This window comes from Astyanax mexicanus, chromosome 21 (assembly GCF_023375975.1).
Source record: "Astyanax mexicanus isolate ESR-SI-001 chromosome 21, AstMex3_surface, whole genome shotgun sequence".
Lineage (NCBI taxonomy): Eukaryota > Metazoa > Chordata > Actinopteri > Characiformes > Acestrorhamphidae > Astyanax > Astyanax mexicanus.
This window is the reverse complement of record NC_064428.1, coordinates 9,958,641-9,985,666: the sequence shown is the minus strand read 5'-3', so window position 1 is coordinate 9,985,666 and position 27,026 is coordinate 9,958,641. Positions and strand designations below refer to the sequence as shown.

Sequence of the window (27,026 nt, the reverse complement as noted above, 5' to 3'; positions counted from 1 at the left end):
TTTGTTACTTAATTGTCCTTTGTATGGTGAAACCAGAGAAAAATTTCCTTCCTTGGTGGGACATTAAAGTTTTATTCTATTCTATTGGGTGTGTGTTTGTGGGATTGACTAGCTGTTGATTTTGCTGTATAATACTGTATATTGTTTATGACTCTGACTATGAAGGTTACAGTGTGGTATGTGCTACATTAGCTGGTGTAATGTATTTATCATTTATGTAGTGTAAAAATTACAGTAAGCAAATAAGACTGATAATTCACACCCTGGACCAGATAATGGAGAATGCAGCTGTAGGAGGAATGTTTGATAAAAAATATGTAACAATTTGCTGCCAACAGTTTTATCTTCTTGTTCGCTGAAAAGATGTGTGACAGAAACACACATGTCTCCTGTATATAATAGTCTGTATGCCTGAATTGAATGTAAATGATTTTATTTCTTCTGATATGATTCACTCAGACCTAAAATTACAATTGTATAACGTGCTAAATATCATGTGATGATATTAACCACGTTTACATGCAGCCTGATAATCTGACAATATTCAGATTAATAGCTCAATCAGAATAGAACACATTCATAAAGCAGTGCTATTGAGGCCATTCTGAATGCAGTTTTATCTCATTGAGCGAGGAGGATAATCCTTTAAGTGATCAGTTAAATAGAAGAATAACAGCTATATAAACTCCTGCATCCATTACATTTACAGCCAAAGAGTTGCAGTACATTCTCCACATATACAGGGCAACAGCAGCATGTAGAATTACTGGAATATGAGCAGTGGTGGATCAGTGGTTAGAGCAGCGCTCCATCAACGACACGGTTCTGCCCTTAATCCTCACTGCTCCTGGGTGCTCCCAATATTCCACAATATCACTGAGTGTGTTCTGAGTGTGCTCACTGCTCAGTGTGTGTGTGTGTTCTGAGTGTGCTCACTGCTCAGTGTGTGTGTGTGTGTGTTCTGAGTGTGCTCAGTGTGTGTGTGTGTGTGTTCTGAGTGTGCTCACTGCTCAGTGTGTGTGTGTGTGTGTGTGTGTGTTCTGAGTGTGCTCACTGCTCAGTGTGTGTGTGTGTGTGTGTTTTGAGTGTGCTCACTGCTCAGTGTGTGTGTGTGTGTGTGTGTGTGTTCTGAGTGTGCTCACTGCTCAGTGTGTGTGTGTGTGTGTGTTCTGAGTGTGCTCACTGCTCAGTGTGTGTGTGTGTGTGTGTGTTCTGAGTGTGCTCACTGCTCAGTGTGTGTGTGTGTGTGTGTGTTCTGAGTGTGCTCACTGCTCAGTGTGTGTGTGTGTGTGTGTTCTGAGTGTGCTCACTGCTCAGTGTGTGTGTGTGTGTGTGTGTTCTGAGTGTGCTCACTGCTCAGTGTGTGTGTGTGTGTGTGTTCTGAGTGTGCTCACTGCTCAGTGTGTGTGTGTGTGTGTTCTGAGTGTGCTCAGTGTGTGTGTGTGTTCTGAGTGTGCTCACTGCTCAGTGTGTGTGTGTGTTCTGAGTGTGCTCAGTGCTCAGTGTGTGTGTGTGTGTGTTCTGAGTGTGCTCACTGCTCAGTGTGTGTGTGTGTTCTGAGTGTGCTCAGTGTGTGTGTGTTCTGAGTGTGCTCACTGCTCAGTGTGTGTGTGTGTGTTCTGAGTGTGCTCACTGCTTAGTGTGTGTGTGTGTGTTATGAGTGTGCTCACTGCTCAGTGTGTGTGTGTGTGTTCTGAGTGTGCTCAGTGTGTGTGTGTTCTGAGTGTGCTCACTGCTCATTGTGTGTGTGTGTTCTGAGTGTGCTCACTGCTCAGTGTGTGTGTGTGTGTGTGTGTGTGTGTGTTCTGAGTGTGCTCACTGCTCATTGTGTGTGTGTGTTCTGAGTGTGCTCACTGCTCAGTGTGTGTGTGTGTGTGTGTGTGTGTGTTCTGAGTGTGCTCACTGCTCAGTGTGTGTGTGTGTGTGTGTGTGTGTTCTGAGTGTGCTCAGTGTGTGGGTGTGTGTGTGTGTGTGTGTGTTCTGAGTGTGTTCACTGCTCAGTGTGTGTGTGTGTTCACTAGCACTAGGTTAAAAGTGGAGATTGTAATTTTCCCCACTGTGGGATTAATTATTATTATTAATAGAGGATTTCTCAGTGCATGGCTGCTGTAAACAGTGCAGATTACTGGTCTGGTGAGCGTATCACTGTTTGAGGGATCTGTCTGTATACAACTCAGGATGCAAAGTAACGTGTCAATCGTGAATTTTACATTAAATTATACAATTATCTTATCAAGTAGACTTGGTTCCAAAAACACATTTTTAAATGTAATTTTTCTGTGAAGTATAAAAGTAATTAAAATGTGTGTCCCTTTATTTACAATAGCATCCCAGGTCACACACTCCTGTTAAGAATTTCTATTTTATCATCCGTTATGAAGATTAAAGTATAAATTAGATATACCATGAACTGGAGAAAGGTGGAAGCTGCTGTGCTCTATATGCACTGAAAACAGTCCTGTTAATATCTGTAAATTCCTTCACTGGAACGACTGGTACTGGTATCATCCAGAGGTTTGGTGTAATCATTAGTAATCTCTTCTTTAATCAGTGAATGTAATAAACATTTTCTTCTATTTCCTTTAAATAAATTTCAGCTAATATCCTACTGCTCTTACTCTGACTAAACTCATATGATGCTGGTCGTCATGGTTTGGATCAGATAGTGAGCATTTTCATCAGACTGTTTTAGAATCATAATTAATTCAGTCAGATTGGACAACATCTCTGCATGTAAACAAAGCTAAATAAGGAATTATTGCTACTATTAGCTAAAATAATTCAACCCCGTTACATTGGGAAGACCCAGAGGTGCAGGGCACTGCAGTGTTCCCACATATGATACAGAATCTGTACCCTAAAAAAAAATCATGTTAATGCAGAACTTTGGACAAAATATGAAAAAAAAAAATTAAAGGTAAATCACAGATTCAAAATATAAAAGTATAATAAACTCATTATATTATTGCATAATAATGGATAAAATGTGAAGGTGAACACTGTAAAAGGTTCCTGTCAGCTGCGTGTCAGTGAAACTATGAGTATTTTTTGATAAAAAATGTAAAAGGAATAAGTGATCATAAACAAGGAACATCTCATTATTAATATTCCACAAGAATTTACTTTAATATCTTTTTAAATCATAATAATCCAGCTGGGGTTTCTGGTCTGTATATCAGCATTTCAGATCATGAACTGATTACAGCTAATCTCTTTCTAATCTTAAATCACATCCTATAACCTGTATTCTGTTCTGTAATCCTGCTGCTGTAGATTCTGTGTTCTTTTCTGTTCTAATCAGATCTTCTTCTCTGTCTGTGATCTGTAAACTCTCCTCTTCTGTCTCTTGCTGTGCTGTGTCTGTTTCTGACACCCTGGACACTCCAGCTCCCCTTAAGTCCAGAACTGTGCCGTCCACCAACTCCTCTCCCTGCTTTACCCTGAACTCTGTGTTTTAAGACGTTTTGAGCGTCTTTATAAGAAAACTGGTTCACATGTTCATTCACTTTTCTTCTGAAAACATGCTGAAATATAAAGCTGCAGTAAATGCAGGGCTCTGTTTATTATCCTCTATTAATTAAAGCTTCTGGTCATGATCCTAAACGACCCTTTTCCACAGTCACTAATTAGCTTCAACCTCTCACTGCTGCAGTTTCCTCTTCCTCTAAAAATGCACTGCTTTTCTCAACTTCAGGACTAAATCTATATGGTTCTCTTTATATAAAAAAAAAAATCTTACTCTGCCTCCTCTGACTGCTCTTCCACTGCTCTTAGCTTTTGTGGTCGTCTCTTCTCCATATTCTGCCCTGACAGGACTGACTTCATCACAGATAATTACCTAAATATTATCCTGCCTACTCGATCTGGCCCCACCTCACTCCTGAAGCTCTGTCTTGCTGATATCTCTACACCTGTATCCCATCTCATTATCCTCTCTTACTACTGCTTATGCCCCCAGTGTTCTGAAATTGGCTGCTGTTACACCCATTCTTAAAAGACCAGGTCTAGATAGCGCCGTCTGAGTAAATCGTAGACCAATTTCCTTTACCTTTACTACAGTACTGTTTAAACCCATCACACACAGATCAGTGACAGTAGCAACGGTGTTTTATTATATAGTGTCTAACTTTCAGGCAGAGTGGATTAAACACTGTGTTTAATCTCTCACTGTCCTCCACTCTATTACACACTCCTACCTACAGCTGAAACATTTTGTAGATAAAGTAAAGTCAGAGACAGAAGCTCTGAATCTGTTGCTGCACAGATTTACAGTGTTGGTCATAGTCCTTCATCAGTGGTTACAAGCTGCTGTTTGTGGACTAGTGTCAATCCACAAAACTCCAGCAGCACAACACACTCTAGCACTTCTTACACCACCTCCACCCAAATAATAATAGCTGCTCTGTGGTGGTCTATCCTGTTGGGTCCTGAGTATTGAAGAAAAGGGAGATAATAATATAATAATAGGAGCATAATAAAAGTATGTAGAGATACAGATACAGAACTACAGTCTGTAATTATTATACAACTACAGAGTGTCCTATAGGATTAGTGGAACTGATAAGATGGACAATTAAAGAGGTAGTCATAATATTGGCATATGACCATACATAGCTGCATTTTAGTAGATATCTAAAAATAGCATTATTTAAACTGATAGTGAACAATATCTAATGTGCTCATGGGACCATGGTGTCTACCAGCAATATGTAATGGAAAGCATTCCAACCCACAGTCAACAGCAAAGATGCACCAATTCCAATTTCCAATTCTTACATAAATTATAAGAAACTTTCTTTATAGTAAAATATTGAAACAAAGTGCAGTACTGGATTTGTACAGACTAGCTGATGAAATGAAGTACAGTATTTGTATGGGTCTGCTACCGGTTTGTAGTAGCTGTGTGTGCCGTGACAAGAGGTGAAACAACCCTGTAGATATGGCTTGAGAGCTTGCTGACGTCTGCACTCGCTGTGAAGAACATTCTTGCTCATAATGTATTTTATCTGTATGTCTGTGCCGCTGTCGCATTAAGTGAACCATGTGAAATTTGTGTCAATTTTGTGTAAATCTGAATCAGATTTCTGAGACTGATTAGCTGGTCAACAGTCATGGCCGTATGCAGAGGAATTAGTGCCAAACTGAAAAGCAAACACTAGGGTGGAAAAATGTAAAAACAATCAACAAAATGCATTGCTTTTCCTCACTAACATGCAGAAGAAGTGCCAAAATGAAATGCAAAACTACTATTACATTACATTTCATTGCACTTGATCTCTTTATTGAAAAACAATACACACTTATTTGCATTTTCAAAACCAAACGCTGAATTAGTGCCAGAATTTAATAAAATACACCTTGAAATGTAATCAAGGCACAGCTGTATTGCTTTTCACCATAAGGTACTTTAAACATGAACTCCTCCTTTAAATGTAATACTCAGAGATTGCTTTTAAACACGGATGTGAGGAAAACGTGCCACAATGAAAATCAATAGCTCCAGTGCACTGCTTTAATGTGACCTAATCTCTGAACAGAAAAAAACAGTGTGTGCGATTGCATTCCGTCTAACCGCAGCGCTGTAAGAGTGCCAAAATTAAAATCAATCACTGTCCAATCAGAACGCTCTCCCGAATTTTGGGGCGGGGCTGAGACGCCAGTCAGAAGCAGGTGCTCGGACCTGTACCAGAAGAAATGTTTTTTCGCGACAAGATAAAAGAGGAAATAAAAACTTTAATTAAACAAATTGAGGCTGGGGCAGTTACAGATGACTATGTGCTGCTCAGAGTGGAGTGGATTTTAGAGAAGACGCTCATGTTCTCACATTTAGCACCAAATACTTTCCCGAAACGTCAAACAATGCGCTGAGGCACGTTCTGGAACAACTCCAGCAGTCCAACCATAGACATATATACATACGCGCCCCCAGTGCATTAATTTACACTGAGGAAGGTGTAAAATACACCTATAATAATCACAACTCTCCCAGTTTATACCCGATTTACACACGGTTTGGTTTAGTAATGATACAGGACGCTGTTACACATTACAAATATGTGATTTCATGCTGAAATACTTGTTGAAAACCTCTGGAATATAATCAAGAGGAAGATGGATGATCACAAGCCATCAAACCAAACTGAACTGCTTGAATTTTTTGCACCAGGAGTAAAGGCATAAAGTTATCCAAAAGCAGTGTGTAAGACTGGGGGAGGAGGTTGTTATATTACCAGATTAAATTTGTTATTTTTCCTGATTAAAGTCGTGCTTTATCTTGGGAGCACCGTCTTCTTGATAAAGGTACCTCCTCTTATATCTGCTACATTACGGTTACATAATAATAATAATAATCATAATAATAATAATAATAATAATAACTTTATTTATATAACACTATTCATACATAAAAATGCAGTACAATGCTTCAAAATAAACTTAAATAAAAAAAAAACATTAAGTAAAATAAAGCAAATAAAACCAACTAAAAAGTAAATATTTTTTATTTTCAAATATTCCTATTTTTAAAAGTAAATAAACTAATATTAAATAGGTTAAGTATAGACAAAGTATTAAAATATAATATAGATTTAAATAAACATATTAAAAATAAGAACAAAATCAAACAAAAAATGCAATATAATAAATAAAATAAAAATATAATACAAAATAAAATAAATGACACTTGCATGTGTGTTATGTTTGTAATTTAAAGAATTCTTATTTTACAAGCCCTTTAACTATGATGGCGTTTTTGGGTCATTCTTAAAAAATGTGGCTGTCCGCCACATACACATTTCTGCCGCTCCCACCCGCAATCCTAGTAGGAATTTAATTAATTAAATTTAGTGCTTGGAATTTACTTATGTATTTATTAAAACAGTAATGTAGCGCTGGATTAGCTGTCCCAACTTAGATCGGACCCAAAAAATCCAGCCCGACCTGGCCGAGCCTGTGCACGTCCTGCCCGAGCCCGACCAGACCCATAACCTGTCCTATTTAAACATGACATTTTTTTACTAGTGCGTTAAAACTGAACTTTTAAAACACATTTTCAGGGAGTTTGAATGAGCGAAATCTGTTCAGAATTATACTATTTAACATTGCAAGCCTAAAGATTATTTAAGAAAAATATTTATTAAGAAACGACCATTTCTTAAGTCCGACCGAACCGGCCTGAGGGAAATCTCTGGGCATCGGGCAGATAATCCAAACTCTAGTCCAGGGGTATTTAATTAGAAGTCAATTTGGTCCAGTTAGAGAAAATTTCGTCAGGCTAAGGTCCGGACCGTCGCCATTTTTAACTTGCGTTATGATTCAGTATTATATACTGTATACTGAAGAAGCCTATAGTACTTCTGTCAGTGTTTTATGTCATCAACAACTGAAAGACAAAACAAATTACACATACTATTCAATATATTTCAACAATATGTATTGTTTTAAACAGGCCTGTCACAATAATTACATTATCATAGAATAAATGGAAACACCCTGAACTTATCGAGTCTATTAATGTGAATCTGTACGTTAACTTTGCTTCAAAAGACTTTATTTATTCTATTTAATTTTATTTATATTAGATTTAGACCTGCCTGTCATGATAATTACATGAATGATAAATCGTACAATGTTTGGAGAAATGTTTGCTGAACTTTGCCAAAATATCAGCTTTTTTATAAAAAACAGAAGTTCTATTTTATTTAATATTATTACTGTATCAGACTTTATTATATTGTGGGTCAAAACTGATGGGGGAAGTTGCCAATGCTTTTTGTCCTCTGGGGGTTGCCTTAGTTTTGAGGTAGGGTTGTTTTGGGAGCAGAGAGCGCGCCTGCGAGTGAGGGTTTTTTTTCTTGCTGAGGAGTTCTGATCAGGTGGAGTAAAGTGGAATATTTTGTATTATTGTCTCGGTTGTTTCTCTTTAATTCCTCCAAGTAACACCGCGAGGTTACATTACAGTTAGTATGTTTTATAAAGGTAGTATTTTAATGTCTTTTTTTGGTGCGCACCATCTGTATTCTCATCTTTTCTCACTTTATTCTCCCACTTCTCATCGCCTGCTTCGCCCGTGTGGCTCCGCGCTCTCGCATCTGCACAGATCTGATTGGCAGAGGAGAGCGTTTGGCGAACTTAAAGCACGCGTGATTGGTCTGTAAGTTTACTGCGCTGTAAAGCACGTAAACCCTAAAAAACAATAAACGTTCCGCTGCTTTAAATGAACACGGTCAGAATTAAATCCTTCACAGTAGTTTATTGTTTTGGGTCCGGATTGGACAACGTCTGGGTCTGGACCCGGACGGCGGTCCACCTATTAGTGACCCCGGTTCTGGTCCAAACACATGCCGTCAGGTGAATTGGAGATGCTAAAATTGTCCCATCGGTGTGTGTGTGTGTGTGTTGTTCCATTATACTCTGCTTTAATATTTATCAGAAATCCATAGTTTCAGGTGGTCTCTCTCTGTATGTATGTATATGGGGGGTATATGTACATATATGTACATGTATGTATGTATGTACATATCAGTATATACAAATAATTAATTTATACACTTTTTTTAATATGCCATACCATATTCCAGCATGAAAGCATGTATTTGTAATGTGTAACAGCGTCCTGTATCATTACTAAACCAAACCGTGTGTAAAGCGGATATAAACAGGTAGAGTTGTGATTATTATAGGTGTATTTTACACCTTCCTCAGTGTAAATTACTGGGGCCGCATGCAATAGACAGCGCTAGTCAATGCAGTATCTATGTATATATGTCTATGTTGGAATGCTGGAGTTGTTCTAGAACGTGCCTCACCTCATTGTTTGACGTTTTGTGAACGTTGTTGGCGCTAAATGTGAGAACATGAGCGTCTTCTCTAAAATCCACTCCACTCTGAGCAGCACATAGTCATCTGTAACTGCCCCAGCCTCAATTTGTTGAATTAAAGTTTTTATTTCCTCTTTCAAAACATTTCTTCTGGTACAGCTCCGAGCACCTGCTTCTGACTGGCGTCTCAGATTGGACAGTGATTGATTTTAATTTTGGCACGATTACAGCGCTGTGGTTAGAGGGAATGCAATTGCTGTGGATTGTGATTGCTTTACACGTTCGCAGCGCCACACAGTGGAATACAATGCAGTTGAGGTGATTGCATTTTAAGTGCAATTCTGACAAGAATTCAGCGTTTCTTCCTTTAAATACAAATCCATACACACTGTTTTTCTGTTCAGAGATTGGGTGACATTAAAGCAGTGCACTGGAGCTACAACTTTTCATTCTGGCACATTTTCCTCACATCTGTGAGCAATCTCTGAGTATTACATTTAAAGGAGAAGTTCATGTTTAAAGTACCTTATGGTGAAAAGCAATACAGCTGTGCCTTGATTATATTTCAAGGTATATTTTATAAATTCTGGCAGTAATTCAGCGTTTGGTTTTGAAAATGCAAATAAGTGTGTATTGTTTTTCAATAAAGAGATCAAGTGCAATGAAATGTAATGCAATAGTAGTTTTGCATTTTATTTTGGTACTTATTCTGCATGTTAGTGAGGAAAAGCAATACATTTTGTTGATTGTTTTTACATTTTTCCACCCTAGTGTTTGCTTTTCAATTTGGCACTAATTCTTCTCCATAAGCCTCTGGCTGCTGCTAAACACTTCAGAATAAAGCTTTTACTGCAGGCTGGAGATACACTGAGCTCTGTGCTGCTTTCCCTCATTATAGAGCTATGAAATGTCCTTTTCTACATCCTCACTGCTACAGCTTTACACTAGTGATGACCATTACCAAGCTTCTGGATCATTAACACAGCTGAAGCAGTTTAATCAGAAAATGATTCAGTGAAGCTTCTGATACTCGTCTCTACGCTGCGTCTACTGTCCAGTTTAATTTCCTACAAGATTCATTCTGTTTCACTGAAGCTCATTCACACTAATAAACCTTTATTACAACTAAAATAAACCAGTTTAATCTTTAAACCATTAAATAAACATTTCACTGACCTTATTCTCCATTTCATATTAACCACAGACGAAGATAATAAATAATACAAATTACATTCCCTTACATTCACAATTACAATCTGCACAATTTAATTACAGGGTTTTATTCTAAAACTGAATGTGTTGTGCTGTGTTGGGATTAGGATTTATCTTCTTTTTATTGATCATCTCAGAATATGTGATCAGATGGACTGATGGGCATCGATGGGTTCAGATATAAAATAGATCAGTTACAGATTTAGATTTTATTTAAAGGATTGGTGTGAAAACTGTGAGTAAATAAGGTACAAAATATAAAAAATATAACTGATTAAAACATCAGAACATGTTTCTCCAGTTTCAGTCAGTGGAATAAAGCGGGGGATCTGAATCTTCACAGTGGATTCAGTGACGTAACGAAGCTTCGGTTACTGTTATAACGTGACTCTAGTGATTTTAGTGAGGACACTGCTTTAATCTCTGTATCCAGTGAAACATCCAGACTTTACACTGAAAGCTTCATGAAGCATTGTGTAACACCACAGTCCAAGATAAGCCTGTTCTGGATCAGTTTTATCAGAGAATGAAAAGATGGAGAATACATTAGCCGCTTAGCTTAGCATAGGGTCTGTTCTAATGGGTTCAGAAGGAGAATCTCACTCTCTGTACTTTTATATGATCTGTAATTCAGTGTTTTAATAAAGGATTTATTTCAGCAGCAGGTTAAAGGTTTTAAAGTGGGTTTGTGTTTCTGTTCTCCTGCTGTTTTAATACAGAACTCAGCTGTATAGTTTAGCTGCTCTGCTGCAGCTTTTTCTATAATTCAGCCCCTAAAAAAACATCTTCACAGCTTCTCTGTGCTTTTACTGCTGAAATGTGTGAAAATGTTTATTCTTAGTGAGACAAGTTTTATATGAGTTTTATATTTATAATCTGTTTATTTTATTATTGTTATGTATGTGAGATTAAAATGGTGCTGATTGTATTACAGTGTGAATTTTTGTAGTGATTTTGTTGACTTCAGATATTAATATAATGTGCATGGACGTCGATAGCCCTTTTTAGGGCGGCTCCAGCATCCCCTAAACCGTATCCCGGCACCCCAAAAGTAAAATTATAAATTAGTGTTTTTGTTTTTTTAAAACGGTAGTTTGTCTCTGATAAGCAAACAAAAAAAGCAAAAATTTTCAAAAGAGAATCATTAAACAGAATTTTAAGAACAAAAATACAGCAGTTTCGTCCTCACTGTGCAAATAGTATGATCCACTTTCTAATATCCTAATATGTAATGCCCCCCACGCTTACAAAACGAGACCTGCATAAGCCATGGCGCTACATGTAAGTAGCTGTTATTTAATTTTCTAAAACACACTTTATTGCTTTCACTAAATCTATTACATAAAGATTTTAGATTGTTTGAATTGATCATTCCACCTTAAATGCAGCTGTGGCAACACACAGGCTTCAGGCTACAGATGTTTTTAGGGCTTTGAACTGAATGTCTTCAGCTCTTAAGGTGGAACAGAACATTAATATGAGAATCAAGATGTAGTTTTAGATGGACTTTTTAATGTCTGCACAACATAAACAAAAAATGTATATAAAAAAATTACACCTACTGCAGGCTCAATGAAACGTGTGCTTCATTTTAAGATGGAATTAAAAATGTGAACATATAACTAAAAGCTTGATACTCTGGTGGGTTTAGTAGTGAGGAATTAGCTGCACATATATTACTAGTACTACAGTAAACTCAAATCAGGGCATCGGCAGGTTTGGGGAAATAAAATGTAAGACTTTGTAAGAGAGAAAAATTAAGACCATTTTAAAATAACAAAATAATTAATGTTAAGTTTACAGACTTTACAGTATATTTGTTGTATTATTACATTTTCTAACAAACTAATATGTTAAACAAAACCAACATGCATATGAAATATGAAATAAAAGCAACATTTTAAGACCCTCAGGGGTGGAATCAAGACTTTTAGATAAATGAACTTAACGCTTTTAAAGGATCTGCAGAAACTCTGTGTCAGGTGCAGGAACAGGGAGAGGACGCAGAGGCGGACGCAAGTGCGAGTTACATTTATTAACATACATAAAAGAAAAACAAGAAACAGATCAGAGAAAACACGGGGATCACGAAACCTGACTGACGTCAACAACGCACAATCACGGACGAAGGTAACCAGTAGAGGGGGACTATTTATACCAACGGACACAGACTAGAAACAGGAAACACCTGGGAAGAGAGGGCGGAGCTACAAAACAGGTAGGCCACAGGGGAGGAGACACAGGATAAACACAAGGAGAGTAAATAAACAAACGAAATACATGAAATCGTGACAGAAGCCACTCCTTAATGCGCAGCTCCCGAGGCGCATAAAACCAAACCCCGGGAGCCGGCAGAAGAGAGAGGCCTGAAAAAAAAAAACGGACGGGACCGGGGACAGCGCAAGAGACTGGACTAATGACAGGACAAAAGACTTGACAGGAGATTTGACATGGGAACCGGGACCAATACATTAACAGGAATAGATATAAACACGGTGACTGGAATGGGCACAATAACATGACTTGACAGGGGTACAGGAATACTAACAGTAACAGGAACTAACACTGGAATGCACATAGGAACAACAAACAACATGGAGGGAAGGCTAGGACTGGCAAAAGTTTTAGCAGTTTGTGGGGCCATCCTAGGCAATGTCCTGGGTAGTTCAAATGGTCTGTGAAATAGTCCATGAGCGCGCGCAGCGCACGCACCCGCCGATGAGGAAAAAACCGAGCCGCCGGATTTCGCCGGGCCGAGAGCCGCTGAGCTGCCGTGAACGGCCGGGGCGAGAGCCGCTGAGCTGCCGGGGCGAGAGCCGCTAAGCCGCCGGGGTCCGCCGGGGCGAGAGCCGCTGAGCTGCCGGGGCGAGAGCCGCTGAGCTGCCGGGGTCCGCCGGGGCGAGAGCCGCTGAGCTGCCGGGGCGAGAGCCGCTGAGCTGCCGGAGTCCGCCGGGGCGAGAGCCGCTGAGCTGCCGGAGTCCGCCGGGGCGAGAGCCGCTGAGCTGCCGGGGTCCGCCGGGGCGAGAGCCGCTGAGCTGCCGGGGTCCGCCGGGGCGAGAGCCGCTGAGCTGCCGGAGTCCGCCGGGGCGAGAGCCGCTGAGCTGCCGGGGTCCGCCGGGGCGAGAGCCGCTGAGCTGCCGGAGTCCGCCGGGGCGAGAGCCGCTGAGCTGCCGGGGTCCGCCGGGGCGAGAGCCGCTGAGCTGCCGGAGTCCGCCGGGGCGAGAGCCGCTGAGCTGCCGGGGTCCGCCGGGGCGAGAGCCGCTGGTACAGGGCCGGCCGGTGCAGGTAGAGCCGGAACGTGCGGTCCTCTTCGCCTCCTCCGGCCACGGTTGGTAGAGGCTTCTAAAGAGGGGCACCCCACCTGCAAGCTGGAGGAGAGAGGGATCCGCCGGATCGCTAACCTGGAACCCAGGAAAGAGTTATTCGCTGCATCCATATTTTGGTCCGTGATTCTGTCAGGTGCAGGAACAGGGAGAGGACGCAGAGGCGGACGCAAGTGCGAGTTACATTTATTAACATACATAAAAGAAAAACAAGAAACAGATCAGAGAAAACACGGGGATCACGAAACCTGACTGACGTCAACAACGCACAATCACGGACGAAGGTAACCAGTAGAGGGGGACTATTTATACCAACGGACACAGACTAGAAACAGGAAACACCTGGGAAGAGAGGGCGGAGCTACAAAACAGGTAGGCCACAGGGGAGGAGACACAGGATAAACACAAGGAGAGTAAATAAACAAACGAAATACATGAAATCGTGACACTCTGTCATATATTCATGCAGTAAATCAATACACTAATGTACAGTGTATCACAAAAGTGACTACATCCCTCACATTTCTGCAGATATTTAAGTATATCTTTTCATGGGACAAAACTGAAGTATTACACAATGAAAAGAAGTCTGTGTGCAGCTTATATAACAGTGTAAATTTATTCTCCCCTCAAAATAACTCAATATACAGCCATTAATGTCTAAACCACCAGCAACAAAAGTGAGTACACCCCTAAGAGACCACACCCCTAAATGTCCAAATTGAGCTCTGCTTGTCAATTTCTCTCCAAAATCTCAGGTGTGCATAGGGAGCAGGATTGTTCAATTTTGTAGTACAGCTCTTACACTCTCTCATACTGGTCACTGAAAGTTCCAACATGGCACCTCATGGTAAAGAACTCTCTGAGGATCTTAAAAGATGAATTTGTTTCACTACATAAGGTTTGGCCAAGGCTACAAGAAGATTTCCAACACCCTGAAACTGAGCTGCAGCACAGTGAGCAAGATCATCCAGCATTTTAAAAGAGCAAGATCCACTCAGAACAGACCTCATGTTGGCAGTGATGGTAGTAACGGCGTTACTAACGCCGTTACTTTTTTCAGTAACGAGTAATCTAACTAATTACTCTGACTGTAACTATAACGCCGTTACCATTTCCGACACCTCCTTACTGCACGTTACTTTAGCAGCTGAATGAACTTATTTTTTTAACTTCGCGCATACAGACAAAGGGCCCTATCCTACACCCCGCGCAAGGCGTGTAGCGTGGCGCGTTGCCATCGTACACCCCGTCAACAGTCTATTTTTACGCCTTGCACGCGTCCTTAAAATAGCGTTGGACTTTTGGAATATATTAATGCAGATGGGCGTGGTGGTCTGGAAATGATGTGTGTTCACTAATAAATTATTATTAGTTATATTTGTTTCTGTCAGTTATAAGGATTTATATTTATGTTTAGTACACAGACTAAATAACTGTAACTTAACATTTAATTTCAACAGATGCTTATTCTTACTCAAATGCTGGAGTTTTTGAAATGGAAAATTAAAATAGAAAATAACTTTGACTGAACATAAATTTATTTTAGTTAACTATGCTATTATTTAACTGAATTTCACTTTTATATCTGAAAAATAAAGCACATTGTCAACCTGGCGTGTGGTGCTGCCCGTCAATTATATAAAACTTAAAACATTTGAAATACACAGAACTATAAAGCTATATGTTAGCATTCGTTTCTTATCACCAGGGCAAATTTATTAAAATATTAAATATATTAATTAATTAATTAAAATCTCGTCCAGGGCTCTGAAATGTCAGGCACGCAAAGTGGTGCTTGGCGCAGCGCGCGCGGCATTGCGCGCAGAATAGCCTCTGTCTTCTAAAAAAAAGTTTTAATAGATAAGGTCGGACAAGTATAGTAAAATTAATGTTATTAAACTCACTAAAGCCAACAAATGTACTGATAATTAATAAAGAGAAATCAGGCAAAAAGCGCTGCGCCTCTCTCTCTATCGCGCTCTCTTTCACAGCGCGGAGCTGAATTCAGCGCGAGGCTATAAATAATATCCAACTCAGTTCAGTTAAATAAAAATAAGTAAGGACCTGTAAGTTAATCAAATATTGTCAAATATAAAGGATAGGTTGAGGTTTTGGTGAGCTGTTTTCATGATTTGAAACTGAAACTAACCGAAACTTTTATTATTCTGCGCAAAAAGCCTGTGATTGTTTTAAATGAGTTTTTTAATGGATTGTTGTTTTTGTCCATTCTTTTGTTTTTTTCAGTGTTACAAGTCTTAGTCATTTTCTTTGGTCCTGTGGAGTTTTTCGTTTCTTATTTTTTTTTATTCGTTAGATTATATTTTTGTCAACATTTTGGGTTTATTTTCGTTTGTTATTTTTCTAATAATAATAGTAATTACATTATTTATTTTCTTTTGTTCATTTTTTTTTTTTACGGGCGAAGTAACGCAATAGTTACTTTTACTGGTAACTAGTTACTTTTACAGTGAAGTAACTCCATTAGTAACTCAGTTACTTTTTTGGAGAAGTAACTACTAACTATAACTAATTACTTTTTCAAAGTAGCGTGCACAACACTGCATGTTGGTCGTCCAAAATGTGAGGGGTGTACTCACATTTGTGATACACTGTATAACCTTGAATTCTGTTTTAGTCTTTTGTAAAATATGTATTTAATTTTCAGGGTGAGAAAACTACAGACAGATTTGTTTTTTTTTGGGTGGCCTATGACTCTAATGTAACAGGTACAGGTCTAGATTGTGATAGCAACCAATAGCACTGTGTGTGTTTGTGGGATTGACTAGTTGTTGATTTTGTTGTATAATATATTGTTTATTACCCTGACTATAAAGGCTATAGTGTAATATGTGCTACTGGTGTAAAGGATTTATCATTTATGTAATGCAGAAATTACAGTAAGTAATATGTAAGAAAAACTTGATCCCTCCGATTGTCCCTGTATAATTCACACCCTGGACCAGATAATTCTTACTTCACACATTTTTAATTAATGGAAACCACTAACTGCATTTTAAACTCATCATTTAATAGAACTAAGTAAAAGTTGATATAAAATTATTCTTTACATTTATTTGCATGTCCTCACTGACAATCATTACATTAAATTCATTTTATATGAAATTACAATTTCAACACACGTTCACAGATTTTGAAACCCGGTTACATCATTTAAATTACACCTTATAAAGATAATATATCAGTTCCTGTGATATCATCACTGAGGAAATGATTCCGCATGTGTCTCTATTGAAGGACAAACTGTAAATACAGCAAGAGTCTTTTTTTTAACTAAATTAAGTGTTTTTTATTGTCAGATTGAGATTTTCAGTCTCAACAGTTAAACTCTGTTGTAAAAATAAATGATAGTGTTGTATTTTTTTCTTGGTGCTGAATCCTGTCTTCTTAACCACACATTTAGATTTCTCTAAATAGGTTAGTGAAGCAGTGAAGAGAACATTAGATCTTCTTGACGTCTGCTGTTCAACAACGTACCAGTTCTTGTAGATGTAGATTGCAGAAGAAAGGAGTCTAAGAGACCGTCAGTGCAGGAAGATGTTTAGCTTTATTATTATGTTGTTCAAAGCAAGACTCTGAGCAAAGCAGAGTTCACCATGGTCCAGCCTCATGGCTGTTCCAGCAGCTCTCCCAGCCACTCTCTCTCCCAGCTAGCCTCTCACCCAACTTCCAACTGAACTGGACTCAGCACACACTGGCTAAATAGTGTTTAGGCATGGGGCAGGTGTACCAGAAACAAAAGACCTGCTACAACAGTCCCAAAAACAGATGTATTCCTCTGTAAAGGAGTTTTGACCTTTGACCCATGATCCTAACACTAGGTTATCTTATTTAACCAGAATGGCACCGCTATGTCTGGCTCTAAGAAGTGCTTACAGAGTAAACTGACACAGGAAATGCTTTCACTGGTAACTTGACAATGATTAAAAATGATATTCCACAATAGAAAACAATGGTTTAGGAAAACAAACAATAATGCTGCATAAAATGTCAATTTTATAACGTGCTAAATACCATGTGATGATGTTAACCATGTTTACATGCAGCCTGATAATCCAATAATAATCTGACTAACATCTCATTTAAAATAGAACACATGTATTCACCTCAGTGAGAACAGAGCAGTGCTATTGAGGCCATTCTGAATACAGTTTTATCTGATTGAACGAGGAGGATAATCCTTTAAATAATCAGTTAAACAAAAGAATAATAGTCATGTGAACTCCTGAATTCATTCAATTTACAGTCAGACAGTGTAAGTATATTCTCCACATACAGTATACAGGGAAATACCAACACACAGAATTACTGGAATATGAGTAGTGGTGGCTCAGTGTTTAGAGCACTGTTCCATCAACGTCACGGTTGTGCCCTTAACTATCACTGCTGTGTGTGTGTGTGTGTGTTCAATACTCGGATGGGTTAAAAGTGGAGGTTGTCTTGTATACAACTCAGGATGCAAAGTACATGTCATTCGTGAATTTTACATTAAAAAAGATGAATTATCTTGTCAAGTAGACTTGGTTCAAAAAACATGTTTTTAAATGTAATATTTATGTGAAGTATGAAGGTATTAAAACATTTTCCTCTTTATTTACAATAGTATTAATTCCTTCACTGGGACGACTGGTACTGGTATCTTCTAGAGGTTTGGTGAAATCAGCAGTGGGACCGACTCTCTCGACTCTCGACTTTATTACATTTCCATGTCAGTTGCTACCTAAATAAAAACACTCACGTAACATCCTGCTGCTTTTACTCTGACTGAACTCATAGATGCTGGTCGTCATGGTAATGTATACATTAAGTGGTACTCTACGTGCTCATTGTGTTGGATCAGAATAATTGTATTGAGGATTTTCATCAGTGTGTTAATTAGTCTGTACATATAAACACTTCCATCAGATTCTAGAATAGTAATGAATTCAATAGGAGAAAATCTCTGTATGTAAACAAAACTAAATATGGAACTATTGCTACTATTAGCTAAAATAATTCAACCCAGTCACTGGACAGACCCAGTGCAGGGCAGTGCTGTGTTCTTACATATGATACAGATTTGTATCCAGGAAGAATCCTTATATAGGTTTATTACACTGGATGTATAATTTTAAAAAACAACTTAAAAAGCCTAATAAAACACATGTTAATGCAGAATTTTGGACAAAATATGAAAATATGATTCATTTTACTGGAAAGAGATAAGTTAAGTAAACTGATTCAATATATTCCAAATAGTATAATAAATAGTATAATAAAATCATAATATTATTGCATACTTATGGATAAACACTGGAAAAGGTTCCTGTCAGCTGCTTGTCACTCAAACTGTGAGTATTTAAAACAATCTAACAAAATAAGTGAGCATAAACAAGGAACATCTCATTAAGCCTCCAGAGTTTACTTGAATATCGTATAAAATCATAATCACCCAGTGGGGGGTTCTGGTCTGTATATCAGCATTTCAGATCATTAACTGATAACAGCTTATCTCAGTCTTTCTAATCTTAAATCTCATTTTTTAACCTGTATTTTATTCTGTAATCCTTCTGCTGTAGATTCTGTGTTCATTTCTGTTCTAATCAGATCTTCTTCTCTGTCTGTGATCTGTAAACTCTCCTCTTCTGTCTCTTGCTGTGCTGTGTCTGTTTCTGACACCCTGGACACTCCAGCTCCCCTTAAGACCAGAACTGTGCCGTCCGCCAACTCCTCTCCCTGCTTTACCCTGAACTCTGTGTTTCCAGACGTCTTGAGCGTCTTTATAAGAAAACTGGTTAATATGACGCATGTCGTCATTAGTTCTTGAATAGATTAATGCAGTTAAAAAAATGCAGTTTATGCTCTACCCTCTAAAACTGTGTGTTTAGACCCTTAGCAAATCTTCACACCAAAAATGCACTCATATAAGCTTTTATGAGAGGGGGTTTGATCCTCTGGCAACAGGAAGTGACACCCACTGGCACCTGCCATTCAACTGTGGCAACAGGAAGTGACACCTACTGGCACCTGTCTTTGAGGAGTGGCACTGGCCACGAACGCTACTGGCCAGCGGCGCTCGCTAGCGGCATCTGCCATTCAGAAACGGATACTTAGCAAAGACACTTGCCACAGCTCCTGTGGCTAAACTAGTGGCTTTGTACACAGCAATACGCAATCAGGCATATTAATTTGACTTTCAGGAATGTGTCGTTCACAGCTTATTGGTGGTTGGATTTATTATTTAAAATGAGCAGTTTGCACGTTTGTTTTGGACTTCCATGGACAGCTAATGGGCTATTTTGGACGTGTTCTTGGTAACTTGATTTGATAGAGTAATTGTGGTAAAGGTAATTTCAATGCTTATTAAAAACAGGAGAAAGTCAGGCTTGTGTCCTTGTTTTATTTATTTTTTGTTCTCAGGCAAAGATCTAAGGTTTTATGTGCACGTATTATGTAACAATACTACTGTCTCCCTCATAGGCACCTGCCTTTTAGTAGAGGCTATAGCGAGCTCCCGTGGCACATGCCATTAGATCCGTAGGCACCTGCCTCTCAGTAGAGGCTATAGCGAGCTACCGTGGCATATGCCTTTAGATCCATAGGCACCTGTTCTTTTATTTTATAAACTACTGATAACTGAAATTCCGAAATTCCAAACTAAAATTTTGTATTTATTAGCAGAAAATGAGAAACCTTTCAGACCTTAAGTAATGCAAAGAAAACAAGTTCGTATTCATTTAGAAACAACAATACTATATTTTTAACTCACAAAGAGTTTAGAAATCAATATTTGGTGGTATAACCATGATTTTTTAAATCACAGCTTTCATGTTTCTCGGCATGCTCTCCACCAGTCTTTCACACTGCTTTTGGGTGACCTTATGGCACTCCGACACAAAAATTCAAGCAGTTCAGCTTTGTTTGATGGCTTGTGTCTATCCATTTTTATCTTGATTATATTCCAGACGTTTCCAATGGGGTTCTGGAGATTGGGCTGGCCATGACAGAGTCTTGACCTGGTGGTCCTTCATCCACACATTGATTGAGCTAGCTATGTGGCATGAAGCATTGTCCTACTGGGAAAAACAGTCCTCAGAGAGAGAAACAAGTGTTTTTCCAGGATAACCTTGTATGTGCCTTAATTAATACGTCCTTCAGCCTGGCTCTCATTTGCTTCTCATTGATGAAAGGCTTTTTTTCTAGCTTTAAATGAGTCCTGACTCTAGGAGCCTGTTACGAACTGTTCTTGCCGTGCACTTCACCCCAGCTGCCATTTGCCATTCCTTTTGTAGCTCACTTGGTGTCATCCTGCAGTTGCTGACTGACATTCGAATAAGATGACAGTCACCCCGAGGTGTCACCCCCAGACAGGTTCGTGCAGATAAAGGCAAAATGAGAAAGGATTCTTCCAGGCAAGTTCCTCTGATTAATAGAGTAGCTGCTAAAATGCCATTACAAACCAACAAACAGGTATTTGGTGTGGCCACCATCTTCCCCTGACCTCAATTCTATAGAGACCTTTGGAGTATCATGAAGCAAAAGATCTATGATGGTGGGAGGCAGTTCACATCTAAACAGCAGCTCTGGGAAGCTATTCTGACATCAGGCAAAAAGGTTTAAGCAAAAACTCACAAATTCAATAGATGCAAGAATTGTGAAGGTGATATCAAATGGTCATTTGCATTGACCATTTAGGAAAATCAGGGAAAAATATAATTTGCATAATAATTGGGAAAGCAGAGTAGTTTGGCATTACTTTCCCCCAAGATCGTGCATTGATAATGGTAGAGTCTGACCGCTGTATCTGCAGCTGACTCTACTAAGTACTAGTATATGGGGGGCTGAATACACATCACACTTTTTAGATTTTGTTTAAATACAAGTTGGTAAACCATGTATCATTTTCACTGTACTTCACAATTATGTTCTACTCTGTGATGGTCTATTACAAGTTTGTGGTTGTAAGTGACAAAATGTGAAAAAGTTCAAGGGGTATGAATAATTTTGAAAGCCAGTGAATATATATATATATATATATATATAATTACATTTTAATAAAAAAATAACAATAAAAAGGTACTGTATATATGCATAAAGGCAGATGCACACTGCTTAGCCCTCTAACATTCAAAAGCATTGTTTTTAATGCAGGTGACACTCAAGGACTTAATTGTTGCATTAAAGTGGGAGGGGCAGGCTCATACAGCTCTACACAATGTCACGCCTTTTCCACATGGAACTCTACTGTGGTGACGAATGAGGAGAAACTGATCAATGAGCTGAACTTATAATAAATAATCTAGCATCCATGAAAATGTCTCAATTTAAAATGTCTTTACTATAAACAAATCATCTTTTACATGTTGCTCACTTCAGCCTTTGCAGCGCAGTGCCATGCTGAGTGCTGGCTTTTAGAGCAGAGTCGTTTGTGGAGCAGAAAAAAAGGCTGAAATCAAATGATTTACATGTACAATTTATTAATAATTCTGTCAAAAACCAGAAAATATTATTTTGATGAGGGCAGTGCTGTTGATGTCCTTAAACAGTTTTGAGGCATAACATTTTTTCCCATGTAAATAATTAAATTATTGAGTCATTTAGTTTGTTTATATATACATATGCAGGCTCATTCTGTTTAAAACTTCTTCAGAAAATATTATAAACTGTAAATGTTTATTCATTTATACGTCAATTTTAATACAATCAATACAAGCTTTTCCTCACTAAAATGCCTAAAACACAAATAATACACACCAATAAAAATCTGATGGAGTCGTTCTTACCTGAGTGTGCCGGGTTTGCAGTGTGGGGTGAGCAGATTCTCTCCTGACTCCTCTGGGTTATTGTAGGTCAGATCCAGTTCTGTCAGGTGGGAGGAGCTTGAACTTAATGATGAAGCCAGAAATGAACATCCTTCTTCTGTGATCATACAACCAGACAATCTGCAGAGGGAGGGAAAGGAAGAAATGCAATGTTCAGGTATTTGTTTGGTGTGCGAATGTAATTTTGTCTTGCCAATCCTGTTTGTATATAGAGGTGACATTTGTTTATTTAATCTGTCCACCAGACATTAATAGTATAAACCTTCTCTCTTTTTCCCTGTTGAACTTTTTAATCTTCCTCCTCCTTAATCTTTTGTCACACCTTATGTTTCATTTGATATAAAGCAGCTTGTATATGTGGCTTGTAACTAACTTGTTCTCCCTAACTCACTCAATTTTTTCAGCAGGCTAATAAGGCTTCAAATGGAGGCACAGTTGGTATTTAATTAGTGTGACACTGCGTGTGTAATGTCACACCTGCACCTTTAAGATCAGCCTCTCCAGGGTACTAAAAAGCTGACTCCGCTCCTCCCACACACCTGTGGGACATCAGCTTATTACATGGACTATATATACTGGGAAACTTGCTTAGTTTAGTTGCGAGATATTGCCACATCAGTGCCTTATCGAGCCTTTTTCTGCAGTGTTTGTTATTCCTGTTTTTTTTACCCTTGCCTGTCCTTGACTACGATTTTTGCCTCATGATCTTTTTCTGGTTTTGAACTCGGCCTGATTTTTGGACTACAGTCTTGCCTTGTGTTGTTGGATTGATAAAACCTGCCTGCATTTGCATCCAAACAACCTTGGTTGGTTCTTACAGTGTACCTGTTTTGTTAAAGGTCTCATTCTGCCAAAATCCATTTTTTCTTGTTCTTTGTACAATGCTATAGGTCTCTCTCAGTTGTGTATGCATGCTGCGTATGAAACTATTTGTCAGCCTCCACTGTCTGCAGTAGCTAGTCAAAGAAAAGCCTCAAAAATATGAGCTGATCAGAGAGACGTTAGGGTGTCGATGTCTACCAGGTGAAAGAGTATTCCTGGCCTCACCCACTTTGTCATAACGTTTCTCGGCCACGGGAAGAGAGCACTGCCGGGGCGTCGAGTCTGACGTTAAGTGAAGTTTAAGGGTTAACTTCACGCAGTGCTATTTCTTTAACTAAGGCTGTATCTCTGATAACATTTTGTCCTTGACCGTGTTTTTGAGCTGTAAAACTGATTGTGGGCGGGAGGCTGGTAGGCGTTCTCTGCTTCACTGCTGTTAGCCAATCAGAGGCGATATATATGCATGTTTGAATATTCATGAGAAAAAGCCAAAACCTCTCTTTCTCCAGAGACAGGTAATTCAGTGATCTAAAGCAGGGCTAAATAAAAACACTTGAGTACTTTTTTTCATAAAAAACGGCTTACATGGCATTCGTTCATATTAGAGACCACAACTAGACTGTTTAAAATGAATTTATAAACATTGGAATAAGACCTTTAAATGAAAGATACAGTTTAAATTTTTGGAAAAACACCATATTTTTGTAGTGTCTTCAGTTTAACTGTTTAAATTAACTGAATATTGAATGTTAGACGTATATTTATAAATCTAGAATGAACTGACCTGAGTATCTCCAGTTTACAGTGTGAACTCTTCAGTCCAGCAGAGAGCAGCTTCACTCCTGAATCCTGCAGGTCGTTGTTACTTAGGTCCAGCTCTATCAGGGAATTTTCCTGATTTAAAACTGATCCCAGATATTCACAAACCCTTTCTTCAATATTACATAAAGCCAGCCTGCACAGAAGAAAAGCACACAGGAAATATTGCTGATAGAGACACTGTCAACAGTTAGAAAAATATTAAATAAGATATTACTAGAAAAACCTAAAATAATATTGATTGTCATGCTTCTGTGAACTCCCTCCACCTCTGACCTGTTTACTACAATCCACATAATCTTCCTCTTCGGAAAGTGTCTTTGAAGTGAGCAGTCAGCAGTTTCCACAGTTTTATTACTGCCTTCAGGTCTTCATCACAACAGCATATTTATGACTTTGGAGCTCATAAGTATAACATGATTTCTGTTAGAGTAGTTTTGGTTGGAAACAACGAAAAACACCCTAGCAGAAGTTTTTTCTGTTTTACAACAGCGGTTTAGGTCCACAAAAAAACAGTTCACTAACATTCCTAAATTAACAAAATTACAATTTTAATATTACAAGGTTAAAGTTATAATATTACGGAAATAAAGTCGTAATATTACGAGATTAAAGTCATAATATTACAATATTAAAGTATTTTGAGGAAAATGTAGTTCTAACTGCGTGGGCTCCAGTTTAACAGCGAAGCACTGATGGAGGATAAAGAGCATTTTCCGCTCATTATCTTTTACCGGGATGATCACCATTAGTTATCTACATTTATAACCTGCAGATAATTAATAATGCTGTTGTGTTACCGTTAGATAATACAGTGTGCAGATTTTCCCGTGGTGGTGTCCCGGTAGCCGAACCTTCAGCTCCCCTGTCGCCAGAAATCTCCCGTGTGGGAAGAGCGTGTGCTGCTGCATTTTCTACCTTTTAGTTTGGTTTTTGCAACTGTAGGAATACTGTAAATACCATTAATGAATAAAGAAAATAAACCTTTTACTGATGCAGGATGACTGTCTGTGAGCTATAAACTATATTAAATTTCAAATATACTGTGAAGCATAATCAAAGTTAGAAACATGTAAAAGGTGATCATATTGGAAGCCTAAAGAGCTTAGTGCTGCCGTTATCACTAAAATATGCACAAAAAAACAGTGTTTGTGATGTTTTTGAGCTCATAAACCTGCATTATAGTTTTGTAATGATGTTTTAGAAAATAGTATGTTCAAATGGTTTAAGTTATACTTAATTTGCATACAAGTGTAATTTAGACATACAAATTAGTTGTATAAACAAGTTAACTGTTTTAGTGCAATATTATGATATTAAATTGATCCAAATTATAATATAAACTGCACATTCAAATAAACATCTCAAAACACTGTCTTAATATTATTTTAAGCCAACTATTTTATTTGTATTCAAGACCCAAGTCTTATTATTGTATATTTATAAAATTATATTTCTTTCTGTTACATTTTTGTTGAAAATAATAAATAAATAAACACAGTTCCACATTGTTGAGATCATTGACGTGCATATCATGTATACTTCACAGTATATTTGAACTTAATATAGTTCATAAAACAGTCACCCTGCATAAGTAAAAGGTTTATTTTATGTTTCTTTGGTCGCAAATAACAAACTAAAAGGCAGGAAATGTCCGTGCAGCAGCGCACACTCTCCCCACATGGGAGGCCTCTCATGACAGATGAGCTCAGAGTTTAACACAGCAACAATAACTAGGAGGAAGTACTGATTAAAATATATGCAAAACAATTCAGGGAATATGAACACAAATATGGACATACTAGCCCATAGGGCTGGGTATCGAAATTCAATACCAAAAATTCACAGACCAAAATGTCTCGGCAGTACCGAGTACCAAAAGGTCGAAAAAAAATCAGTGCCTGTTTCGATACTTTGCATGAAACACGCATAAGCGTGGAGAGCACATGTCACGTGGTAAAAACAACTGGTACACTAACGCACACAAGCGGAGAAAGAAATGCAGATTATGCAAATTATCCACACACTGCCGCTGCGATGAAAACCTCCTGCTCTCATTCGTGATGTCTCTTCTTCTCTCTCAACCACTCCCTCTCTCACTCCTGAGACCTGCCAGACCTAAACCACACTACACTATTATAACTGTCTAGTACTATTATAAATAGTACTAGGAATTCCAGCTAAAATTTATATATATATATATATATATATATATATTAAATAAATACATTTTTAAGGGACTGTGGTAGTGTGGGTCTTGAGGTTAGGAGGAACCTTGTTTAAATAACAGGTTGTAGAGGGAAATTATGGATTTCCAAAACAGGGATGAGATCTCAGCTGGTTGGATTTATTTTCGAAACAAAACAATACACTTACTTATATACACTTCTGCTCAGTCGGCTGGAATATTTGGCTAAAGCTACCACTAGCTAGACTGAACAGTAAGGCATACCCAGTCAACAGCAGAGTCTCCCAAGCTCAACAGCTCGGTAAACAGTACACAGACAAAACTCTTCCACCCTCTCACGCCCCTGAGTCCCATTTACCCACCTTACAGTGGCTTGCAAAAGTACAACCACTTGCAAAAGTACAACCACTAACTTGGTTTTCAATTTTTTTTATAAAATAAAAATGTAAAAAGTGTGACGTGCAAAAGTATTCAGCCCAATATTTAGTAGACCCACCATTTGCTGCAATTACAGCTGTAAGTGCTTGGGGGTTTGTCTCTACCAGCTTTGCACATCTAGAGACTGAGATTTTTGCCCCATTCTTCTTTATAAAACAGCTCAAGCTCAGCCAGGTTGGATGGAGAGCGTCTGTGAACAGCAATTTTCATGTCTTGCCACAGAAGATCAATTGGATTTAAGACTGGATCATTCTAACACATACATATTATCCAATCTTAACCATTCCACTGTAGCTCTGGCTGTATGTTTAGGGTCATTTTCTTGCTGGAAGGTGAATCTCCTTCCCAGTCTCAAGTCTTTTATTGCCTTCAACAGGCTTTCTTCCTGGATTGCCCTGTATTTATCTCCATCCATCTTCCCATCAACTGTGACCAGCTTCTATGTCCCTGCTAAAGAAAAGCATCTCTACAGCATGATTCTCCCACCACCATGTTTCACAGTGGGGATGGTTTGTTCAGGCTGATGAGCAGTGTTACTGTTCCTCCCCATATAGCGCTTTGTATTCAGGCCAGAAAGTTCAAC

At 38.5% G+C, this 27,026-nt stretch overlaps 1 protein-coding gene across 1 annotated transcript in view; it reads right to left on the bottom strand.

The window, feature by feature from the left end:
• The window catches only part of LOC111188459 (uncharacterized), a 268,277-nt gene that overhangs the window by 194,975 nt on the left and 46,276 nt on the right, over positions 1-27,026 (bottom strand). Inside the window, exons 10-11 of the mRNA XM_049470050.1 lie at positions 23,783-23,953; positions 22,138-22,296 (exon numbers count right to left, since the gene is read on the bottom strand). Coding sequence (XP_049326007.1) covers positions 22,138-22,296; positions 23,783-23,953 — 330 coding nt within the window. The remainder of the gene's footprint in view (positions 1-22,137; positions 22,297-23,782; positions 23,954-27,026) is intronic.